This window comes from Pyrgilauda ruficollis, unplaced genomic scaffold (genome assembly GCF_017590135.1).
Source record: "Pyrgilauda ruficollis isolate IOZ18807 unplaced genomic scaffold, ASM1759013v1 scaffold3, whole genome shotgun sequence".
NCBI classification, from domain to species: Eukaryota; Metazoa; Chordata; class Aves; order Passeriformes; family Passeridae; genus Pyrgilauda; species Pyrgilauda ruficollis.
The window spans coordinates 19,135,157-19,146,788 of NW_024524377.1; the positions used below are offsets into that span (position 1 = coordinate 19,135,157).

Below are 11,632 nucleotides of genomic sequence, written 5' to 3' on the forward strand. Positions count from 1 at the left end.
TAAACGACAGGCGCACACTGCTCGCCTTGCTGCCATCTCTTTTTTTTTTTTTTTCCTTCGCTCCTGTACGGTTGCTCGAGGAGACGCCGCATTTCGTTCCCACGGGATTTTTGGTTTAACGGCGGTACGCTCGAGCAGCCCTCTCGGAACACGCGTGTCGCTCGTCCCCGTCGGGACCCGCTTGCGATGTAAATCTTTCGGGCGATGAGACCGGTCCCCGGCGGAAAACGAGTTGCGCCCAGCGTGGCAGGGCTGGAGCCTTCCTCTAAAATAAGAGAAAACTTTTCCGCGGTACCGCTCGTTGCGCCGTGGTTCTACCCGCTCTGCCGTGTCCCCGCGGGAGCCTGACGAGGTGACAAGGGTTAGGCTGACGGGCCGGCTTTGTCTCTTCCCGCAGGAAGAGCCGAGATTTGGAACGACTCCCCTGGCCATGCTGGCCGCCACCTGCAACAAGATCGGCAACACTAGTCCCCTGACCACCCTGCCCGAGTCTAGCGCCTTCGCCAAAGGGGGCTTCCACCCGTGGAAACGCTCCACCTCCAGCTGCAACCTGGGCTCCAGCCTCTCGGGCTTCACGGTGGCCACGAGCAGGGGTTCCAACGGACTGGCCAGCGGCACGGGCACCGCCAATAGCGCCTTTTGCCTGGCTTCCACCTCGCCCACTTCCTCGGCCTTCAGCAGTGACTACGGCGGCCTCTTCTCCAACTCGGCGGCGGCGGCGGGCGTGTCCCCGCAGGAGCCCGGCGGGCAGTCGGCCTTCATCTCCAAAGTGCACAGCTCGGCGGCCGAGAGCCTCTACCCGCGGGTGGGCAATTTTTTAAACACAGGGTAATATGGGTCTCCCTGCTACTCCTAAACAGCGTCACCTTAAAGATCGAGAAAATATGAAAGCCCAGCCTGACGCTCCACCTCGGGGCTCAGTGTGCAGGGGGCAGGAGGAGAGGGGAGTGCACCATGTAACAAACATCATATGAAAGATCAAGCAGAAATTGTGGGAGAGTGCCGTAATTTTCATTTAATTTCCATTATCTATTTGATCCCGGTGCTCATTCCCTTTTTATTAACTATAAAAGATTTCCTTCTAATCAAAAGCTGCACTTCATCTTTACCCACAAATGAAAAACTCTATAGCAGAAAGAATTCAGTGGACTCAACAGGCACCAAGGTCTGTATTTTAACACTATCTCTATTTATACTTCCCCCTTGTAGTACCTAGTCTTGGGCAGAATAGCAGGGAAGCCTTTTCCTAACTGAAGTTATTAATTTATCACCAGGTACCCCTCTGAGTTGCTCTGATAATCAATGCTGGCTTCTAGATCACGTAAATGAAGAGTGTAATTGAGGGGGGGAGGGGGTTTTGCACGGAAGAACTGTTGCTAAAAAAAAAAAAAAATCTGGCAGGACGCAATTATTTATCTCGGCAGTGAGCAGTTTGCCTGTTTCCTGCCCATGTCCCTTCTGTTTGGCAGAAAATTAGCCTGCTTCTCTTAAACTTGGAAGGGTTTGCCCCCTTCCTACCCATAACTGCCACGGGTAAAACTCCGTGCCCTTCCTAGAATGCAGGGGAAATTGTACAGCAACCTTACATTTAACTGCTGCTAAATCGATTTATTTGGAAAATATTTGGCAGCTCTTTCCCAGAGCTCTTTTTGAACAGACGAGCCATTTCATCTGATGCTCTTGAATATAAACCCAGGAGCTTCCCAGCCATCTGTAATGAAAGAATTGTTTCCCAGCTCTACCTCCTAAAGACAGCAACTTTAGTAGTTGCACAGATCAAAAGACACTCGTAGAGAGAAGATGGGAAACAATATTGTTCAAAGAAAGTGAACTGTTGCATTTAATTAGGCTATTCCTTATTAGTACGAGCTGCAGCGGCACCTGCGGACTCACACGGGCGAGAAGCGCTTCGCCTGTCCCGTCTGCAACAAGCGCTTCATGCGCAGCGACCACCTGAGCAAACACATCAAAACGCACAACGGGGGCGGCGGGGGCAAAAAGGGCAGCGACAGCGACACGGACGCCAGCAACCTGGAAACGCCGCGCTCCGAGTCTCCCGACCTCATCCTGCACGAGGGGGTGGGCGCCGCCGCCCGCGGACCGGGCAAGGAACCTACCGCGGGGCCCGGCGACTCCTAGGGGCAGCGCCGCCGGAGCCGCTCGGACTGTGCCCCGCGCCGGCCGGAGGGACGCGAGCCGCCCCGCCGCCGACGGCGTCCCGGGCCGCAGTGGGGGCGGGCCGGTGGACGGCGGGGCCGGAGGGGCGCGGCCCCCGTCCCGCCCGGCCAGTAAGTACCGAGTGACACTTTCTTCCGTTTCCCTTTTTCTCTTGGAAGGCAAGCATCCTAAGAGAGGCTTAAGGTGAGAAATACAGCTGCAACTCTGAGACGGTCCCTCTGTATCCCATAAACATCTGTATAAATAGGGTTCAAAAAAGAAGAAAAATAGGAAAAAAAAAAAAAAAAAAAAGATTTTTTTTTTTTTTTTAGATTTACGTTGATTTAACTGTAATGTATTTATGATGTAAATATATTCTGAGATGAAAACGTCACGGATCAATTGTAAAGGACCCGGATACATAATTTTTAAAAATCAGTTTCAGTTTATATGAGGTTCTCACCCCACTTTCGCTTCTTAGTCAGATTTGTTTATGCAGAATCGACATTTAATAGTGCTAATTGCACTCCAGTTAAATTGCCCTGATTGCAGAAAGGGAAGCAATTTTCGTGCTCTCTGTCTGGGTTTGGAAGAAATTGTTTTATATTCACCTCTTTATAAAGAAGTGGAGATAAGGCACCGAGCCTTTGCACAAATTGCACTTATGGGCTGACTGGCAGCATTCAGGCTCTATAATAGAGCATTATTTGGCCGTTTTGAATAATGTAAAGCATTTGCTGAAAGCTATTCTCCTGAAAATTGCTTTAACTTTTAAAAGGGTGATGATTCACTCCAAACCAGGCCTTTGTTACATTGTCATTATCCCCCCAAATGTTTTAACAGTCAGCTCAACACTTTAGCATAACACATTGATCTTTGTTTAAAAACTCGATTTTTGGAGTATGAAAAAAATCTGTCAGAAAATACTTGACCCCCTAAAGATTTTAGCAGCGTTCCCCCTTCCGCCGCCGTTCGCTCAGCCTTTCCACCGCCTGCCTCGTTCCTGCGGGTTTTAGTTACTTTTCCGACTACAAAGGGGCGAGGAGATGGATGTGCGGCAGGCAGAGCCGCCCGCCAGTCTTTAGGCACAGCAGAATCCCTACTTTGCTGTGGGAGCGCAAGCGGGCAGCGGATGCCTTTACTCGCTGATGTAGAGGCAACATTTTTAAACGTCACGCTCTCGATCTGCCTTCCAGCCGTATTTTATTGATGACTTTCCCCAGGATGAGAGGAAAGACCCTCTCCCCCCGCCGCCCTGGGGCTGGCCAGAAGCGCTGCGCTGCCACTTGACGACCACCATGGCAGGCTCCTGGGAAGGGAAGGAGCGGGTTTCCCCCGGAGAAAAGGAAGAGGGAAAGAAGGAAGGAGGGAAAGAAGGAGTCACCTGTTGGGCGATGGCTCCCGGGTGCCCCTGTCGGACTCCTCGCCTCACCCGTGGGGGTTATGTCGCTCCCCCCGCCACCGCCTTTCTGCCGCCTCCACCCGCCGAGCGCTACAGCCCCCCTGGGTACAGCCGCCGCTCAGGATCTGCTCCGGGCAGACCTTTCGAGGGAAAGGTTTGCCATGCACTACCCGGACCCCTGCGCCGGCTGCGAGTCAATGTGGAAAGAATTAAGCGCAGAACAGTATTTTTTTCACCTACTGCCCCGACTCTGTTTAATACCCGGCGACAAAAAGGCGAGCGCCCTTTGAAAATCGCCTTAGACGTTGAAATAAAAGATAATCTCCAGGGACATCCATGGTAGTCGTCCTATAGATTGTATAACACAATGTAGAAAAAACCGCAATGCCCACACACACACACGCATATATACATATATAAAAAAAAAAAAAAAAAAAAGAAAACCAGATCGTGTTCCCTTATTTTTCTTGTAAATGTTGATCTGATAGGGGGGTTGGGGATTTTTTTTTTTAATTGGTGAATTCCTGAAATTCAGGGAGGTTTTGGGGTTTTGATTTTTTTTTTTTAATTATAAATTTCTGATGCACTTTGTGGAAGTCAGTATATATGTAAAAGATATTTAAAATGTTGAGTTAACACTTCACTCAAATACACGTAAGTTAAGGTCTCTTAAAGAAATTAAATGCGTTTATCTGTATGGAAAAAAATCTTGACATATTTTCATTTGGGTATTATTAAAGGACTCTGAACAATATACTCACGGGTTTGTTCTTCTTCGTGTCCCCTCCTTCCCCCCGCCCAGTCCTCGCAGGGGTCACTTTTTGAGTAGGAGCTCTCGCACCCCTTCCCATCGTCCTTACAGTCACTGTGATTAAAAATACAGTCAGCAATGATATAGCTGGGAGGGGATGGGACCGGCCCCTGAGCCAGGCGCAGTGAACCACTTTGCTCGCTCTTTTCAAGCCGCCTTTGCTTTGATTTACTTTAAAAAACCAAAACAAAACAAAATGTAAATATGTGAAGAAAAGCGAAATCATAATCTCAAATTCCCGGTTTCTCCATCTTGCTCCTAAGCGATGCCTATTTTGCATCTGCTACAAGGTTTTACACTGGATGGCTGAGGCGGCACCGAGAAGGAAATATTGACTGAAATGCAGAGCAAGGGTCCGGCATTGCTAAATGCACTCATCATACTTCTGGTTCAGAATTGTTTACTTTAAAAAACCAAAACAAAACAAAAAACCAACAAATTTTAACTGAGTCCGAGCCCTGCTATAGCCGGAAACCATGCTGAGACCTAAGTGGCTTTGGTGAAACCGTCCCCAAAATCGAGTGAAGGCAAACTGCGCTGAGGAACTATTTATTTAATTTTAAAAGCCTTCAGCGCCACAAGGCTGCCTAGGCTGGGAGGTGATCTCGGGGGAATAAATCGCTAGAGTCAATACGCCGGAAAAGACATTTCATGCCTAAATGAAAATCTTGTTAAATGTTATTAATTTTGACTTAGAGCACACAGCAGCCCCCTGTGCCTTGTATTCCCTTATTAGGGATTCATGTCTTATCAAATATCTAATTAATCTCCTAGACATCATTTGTTCTGGCCAACTTTATCTCAGCTGGTCCGCGGGGAAAACTCCGAATATTCTCGGTGACAAAGCTCCCTTGAAGATCCTTTTAATTGTCCAAATTAACTGCACCAAATTTGCATGTCAAACGGTAAAGGGCAACCTAAGATAAAATGTAAACGTTTTAAAAGCCCCAAACTAAGCACTTGATTTGATAACTAGGCTTTTTAATGTTATGGAAGACAACTGCTCCTTTCCTTTTCAAAGACAGTTGATCTATGCAAATAGTGAATTGGAAATGCTTATGTCCCCATGCAGTCAAATGGTCCTTGCATGTTATTTGAATATCAGTGGCTTTGCTATTGAAAAGGTTCAAGGATGCTCTCTGACTTCTTTGTGATTACTCAGTGCAGCGTCTTATTCTGAAGAAAAAAAACTCAGGAATAATTAAAGGCTGGGCTAAGGCCTGGGAACACATTTGGGACAGGAATCTCATTTAGACAGGCTCTTTCAAAATAAGGCACAGTTAAATTGACCAGAAGGCAATTATTGAAATGAAAATTATTTTCACTCCCTTTGTCTCCTGACCACCAACCTAACAGCCACAGTATTTTTTTAAAGGCAAATTGTTAAATGAGATATGTACTCAGCTGCACTGGAGCGGCAAAAAGGAAGGGGAAAAGCTCCTATTCCCATTCTCACAGAGCCGACCGCGATGATGAAAAGTTGCACGCCTATTGATCTTCCGCGGGCACAGTACGGGCAAGTTCTAGCCAATTACTTAAGAAGCCTCCAATAATTACAAATCAAAGGGACTAGCTTGCAAGACATTGAGGAGCCGAGGTTTGGACTTACATTTTGCACATGCAGAGAGCAGGTATAGTCTCTGTCGCTCACTGGGTGCGTGGAGTGTGCACAGTGCAGAGGCCACAGGCAAGTGCTAGGGCGGCTTATTCCAGCAGCGCCCTAGCACTGCTAGGAGGGAGCAAGCTTTCTGCCATTAGCAGCACTGCTTCCACGGGAGTATATGAGGCTTGAAAAACGTGCTGCAGACTGCGAATTTGACTTTCAAAGTGTTTTGCTGGCGATTACTCTGCAAAATAACGTCCTCTATCTTAAGCGACAAGATGTCAAATGCCCCTCGTCCCCTCTCCCGCCCCGGTACAAGAGCAAAGAGATGCCTGGTGGTTCCCTGCCTTTGGAATTTTTTGGCACTTTATATAACCACAGAGCCTCCTCAGTTCTTTTTGCAATAAAAGTAAGAAATACGTTATGCACGAAATCACTTCTGCCATTTAGTAAAGAAAACAAAAAAAATTAACGTGTTTTCACAGGATATCATTAGGCGCTGTTAGGTTATTTGTATCCAACACGGATGGCTCCCAAATGGCTTGAAAAGGAGGCAAAGGGCCTGTTGAATAAAGCGACGCAGGTACGGTTTACGGGCCGCGAGGATGGCAGGTGACTACACCAGCAGCAGCGCATCGGACACCTCCTGCACAGTTTACAGGAGACGGCGGAGCGGCGTCAGGCGTGACACCAGCCCTTCGCCGGCGCTGACCTCGCTCTCGACTCCTGCCCTCTGCGGCTCGCCCCGCTCCCCCGGCGTGCAGGCGGTGCGGGGCCGGCGGGAGGCGCGGCCCGGCGGGAGGCGCGGCCCGGGGCGCCGGGGCCGNGAGGAAAAAAAAAGTTAATTTACTCTGGCCGGTACAGATTGGATGAATACAAATATTTTAATCCTCCATAAAACAGGGAATGCAAATAACATCGAGAAACGGATTCTGCTGTCGGCCACCAACTGGAATAAAGACGTTGCGTTAAAGAAAATACATCTGCCGTGAATACTAATAACCGCGTCCCACCTCCTCCGCGCCACTGTTGCACAAAAGCGGCCGGGCAGCGCCGACACCGCCTGTGCCCTGCGGCGGCGGCGGGAGCCCGGCGGGCCGATCCGCGGGCCGGGGGACAGGAGCCTCCCGGGAGAGGCACCTCGCATCACAGCTGCCGACAGCACCTTCCCCGAGAGCCGCTCCGGAATTTTCCTGGCCAAAAGCATCCCGGCAAGGTGTCTTTCCTGCCGCCCCCGGCCGGGTGCCGGCAGGTTTCCCGGAGGGCAGGGGAGGGGAGCGGGCGCGGGGGACGCGCTCGGGCGGCGGTAACACACAGAGCGGGCCGGGCGGCGGGAGCCGGCTCTCCTCCCTGCCGGGCGGCCTGGGGGCTGCGCAGGAATGCACCCGCGCGGGCTGCTGGGCAGAAGTCAGCTTTGTTTTCGATTTATAATAAAACACATCAAAGGACACCATGCAGGTCCAGTTTCTGCCAGGCCGGGGTTACAATTCTCAGCTCAGTGATCAAGGACCTTTATGCATTGCCTTTGCCCCTTCGGGTCAGAAAACGTCCATCACTTACAGACTCCCCAGAAACGAGGAAGGGAGCAGCTCTGGGCCGCAGAGCCGGTTCGTTTAACCAAGAAAATAGAAAGCGTGTCACCTTTTTTAAAAATAAATGACACCATTCATTCGTAAATGTTGGAGATAATTATATGGTCTGGGGAACTTCTACACGCGGCCGCCGCCGCCGCGGGCCGGAGCGGGGAGTTTTCTCCCCGCGCGCTGACTGGCACGCGCCCCGCGCCCCGGCGCCGGCACCTCCGCGCAGCCTGATTGGCTGCCGGGCCGCTCCGGGCCGCTCCGCCCGCGCCCTCATTGGGCGAGCGCCGCCGCCAGCGGTACTTCAAAGCGGGCGCTGCCCGCACTTAGGCAGAGTTTGGCCCCGCCGCGCCGGAGTGTCCTTAGTGCCGCCGGGCAGCGCGGGGCGCTCACCGAGCGCCGTCCCCTCCGCCCCACCGCCCAGCCCACGGACGTGCTATGGCTACGTCTATCCTCGGGGTAAGTCGCACCGCGCGCTTCCTCGCGGCTTCTCCCTGGAAAAACTGTCGTTGCCGCCGCGTTGTGGCTGGCCCTTGCCGAAATCGCGTGGACCCGCGGATGGGAGGTGATCCCGGCCCGCCTCGGGGGATTTCATTGCGGGCTGCCCATCGGGTCGTTCCCAAAGAGTTTAGCCTGAAAACTCGCTGGGCCGGAGAGAAGCTGTGCTGCTTCTGCTTTCTTTTGTCTAGTTCTTGATTTGGTTTGAGATTTTTTGTTTGTTTGTTTGTTTTTTAACTCGAACTACGCTCGATTTCCAAAGATTTTCGCCGGCCCGGCGTTGCACGAGGCGACAGTCGGAAGGCTCCGCACACTGCTCGCCTAAAAAAAAAAAAAAACCAAAAAAACCCCTAAAGAACAAACGGTGTGAGAACCCGAAAAACAAAACCGATTTTGGTCTCTGAATTCGTAGTTCACCTCTTTAGTAAGAGGACGCCAACCCGAGAGGGGTGGCACAGGAGAAGCCGGGCTCCCCGCCTTGGCCCCGCTCGCCCCGGGCTTGCCCGTGAGCTGAGCCTAGCTCCCATTTACAATCCCAGTCCAGCTACTGCTGCCCATTTCCACACCTCGCGGACAGCAACTCCAACCCTGCTCCGAGAGCCCGTTAAAACACGACAAACGACCAGCCAGCGACGACAACCACCACAGACGGGAAAAGGTAAAATGTCAGGAAAAATTATCCACTAAATGACATTCGATCGCTAGGTCCCCCGTTCGCAGGAAGCGTGTCCCTTGCCCCCCGCGGCGAGTTACAGACCCAACGGCTCGTTTTACACTTAAAAGGTAACATTAATGTTTTTGTTCTAATGAGATAATATATAAACACCCGATCTCGTGCCTGGACAGCCTCTTAATTGCGTCTTTTAATTCAAATGGAAACTTTATCTGCGGGAGCTGTAATTTATTTGCAGCCATTATCTGTTCGCCAGGATCCTCTCCCACCCTTCCAAAACGCAGATGAAGGGAAGCTAACAGACAGCCCGCCCCTTTGAGTAATTGCTGTGCTAAGTGTTTATTTTAAGTGAGAATAATTTAGCTACAAATTTCCTCAAGGAATAACATCCTTCGCACATTACAAAAAGGAGAGCAGGAACAAGACCGAGCGCGCACTCCGGGACGCCCGCGGCGCTGCCCCGCGCGGGGCCGCACGGCGGCGGCCGGGCGCCACCTAGAGGCGCTCCCGTGGGCTGGGGGCGCGGCCGGAGCGGCCGCGGGGGCGGCGGCGCTGCGCGGGCCGGGCAGCGGCGAGGAGCCGGCGGCAGGAGCGCGGGGGCAGCGGCGGCTGGGGAGGGCCCCTGGGAGCGGGCGGCTTAGCGTGAACTTCTGTGGGAGACGGCGGGGCGGGACTGGCCCGCAGCGACCGCGCGCACACCCAGCCCGGGGCAACCGGCCCGGCCTCGCCGCTCCCCGGGCCGCCAGCCGAAGTGGCGGCCGGGCCCTCGACGGTCACCGCTCCGCAATCTCCGCGCGGCCCCGCACCTGCGGCCGGGCGCGGCTCCCGGCGGGCACCCGCCGGCGGGCCCCGGGCGCGGCTCTGCCGCCGCCGCCGCCTCGGCGCCGCTGTTGTTCCACAAACGAGCGGCAGCGCTGCTCCCGAGATGGGCTAATTGGTACCTGGCTGGCAGGGCGCGGGGTCCCTGTCCGCTCCCCGGCACAAAGTAGGCTGCTAGAAAATTTGAAATTGCCTTTCAGCCTAAAGCTGCCTCACCTGAATGTCATAATTACAGTAATTATGTACATCCAAATTACATGCTAATTAAATTAGAATCAAATCGTTCTAAATCGAAATCAAATGAGGTAGCGAGAATTAATCAATGACAACATAAATAGAGAGCTTCCTTCAGGGATATTTATTGTACCGATCCGAGCAGGAGCCCCATCTGGGAGTAACCCGTCTATTTACTTTCAGAGTAGCAATAATTTATTGCTCGGCGTTAATTCTAAGCCAAGGGTCCGGCGAGGCGGCACACAGGAAAAGCGGCCCGGGACCCCTCGCCCGAAGCTCCCCGCGGTCAGGCCGGAGCCCAGAGCCGCCCAACGGCCCCGGCGGGCCTGGAGCCAGCTCGCCCCGTCCCGACGCAGCCCCAAGCCCTCGGGCCAAGCCGCAGAAGAGCTCCCAGCAGAGCCGCCCACCCGCCCCATGAGAGCCGCCGGGCCCCGCTCCGACGCCGGGGAGTCCCTGCCACGGGTCCTGCCCTCCCGGCCAGGCTGAGGGAATCACCTCACGGCGCCGCGGCCCCCGCCGCCCTGCCCCGCAGAACGTTAACCCTATTCCGCGGTTCTTACGAAAATAAATAAATAAATAAGGGAATAACGACATCGCTGGAGCTGCTCTTACCTCCATCCGCGGAGCGACAGCACCTCCTGCCGGGCCTCGCCGGCTCTGCCGAGCACCTCGCTCGGCCCGGGGCGGTGGCGCCCCATGGCCCGGCGGGCCGGGGCGGGGCCGGGCGCGCGCAGCCGCCCCGCCCCGCGGGCGGTGCCGGCGGGGCCCGTGAGGGCAGCGGGCAAACACCGCCCCGGGCCGGCCCGGCGCGGCCCCCGCGCAACCCCGCTCCCGGAGCGCTCCGGACGGGACCCCTGCGGCGAGGGCGGCCCCACCCTCCCGCAGCCGGCCTCTGGGCCCCCGAGGGCCCCTTCCGTACCGGTGAGGGGACGCAAAGTGGCCTAGGGAAGGTACCGGGAGTGAGACACTGCCTGCACAGCCACATCAACCTTCCCCTGGTAGTCTAAGACGGATACATCCAAAATGTGACTTTTCTGCCAGTCTCTTCCTATGCGAAAAGGCAGGATACACTGTTTAACTACGTGGAAAGGAGTAAAGTGCAGAGTCCACAAAAGAGCATACAGCTGTGGATGTCGAGCTGTCCACTCTTTTTCAGGTGGGAGTCAATTGCATTGTAGCTGGCAGGATTCCTGAGCCAAACACAAAACTGGAGAGACCCTTCTTTGAAACAGAGGCACCTTCCAGTTATTCCTCTTTCCTGCTGCACTTAACACAAAATGTTGATACCAGAATATGCCTTTTCCCCTATCACATTACTCTGTCCTCTCTTTCAAAGAGATTTTGTTTAGATTGCTAAAACAAGCATTTTTGCAGTCTCCTCCTGTTCTTTCTAAATCAGAGCTTCCACACATCAATACAGGGGGGCTGACTCTACTGCAGGGGCTCTTTAACTCCCAGCTACTTCAGCAAGAATGCCCAGAGCAACCTAATGCAGACACATTGAAAAGGTGACATCTCTTAATGGTTCACCCTTTCAAACTCTTCACATGCACTTAAACGATAAGCCAGGTCACTTTCACCATGTATTATTATACTCTGTGCAGTGCTGAAAATTTTCTGAGTGAAGTGGAAGTGGACTGGTAATAAAAGATAGTCCCATTTGTCCTGTGAGTGAGGAGGGTAAGAAAGTTGCTGGAATACTGGGCACAGTGACTGTTTCACGTGTCCACTAATGAATGTGCTTCCATGTGCCATGCTGAAAGAGCAGAGAAGCCTTTCCTTTGCAATAAAAACCTTGTGAAGTGTTGCCTTGTGCATTTGTACTGACTCAGAACTCTGAAGAAGATGGCAATTA

General features: G+C 53.0%; 1 protein-coding gene across 1 annotated transcript; it reads left to right on the top strand.

Moving 5' to 3' along the window:
* Positions 1 to 204: 204 nt before the first annotated feature.
* SP9 (Sp9 transcription factor) lies at positions 205 to 2,459 on the top strand. The gene is made up of 3 exons (XM_041473470.1): positions 205 to 291; positions 398 to 805; positions 1,864 to 2,459. The coding sequence occupies exons 1-3, from the start codon at positions 205 to 207 to the stop codon at positions 2,137 to 2,139; spliced, it is 771 nt and encodes a 256-aa protein (XP_041329404.1). The 3' UTR covers positions 2,140 to 2,459.
* The last annotated feature ends 9,173 nt before the right edge of the window (positions 2,460 to 11,632 follow it).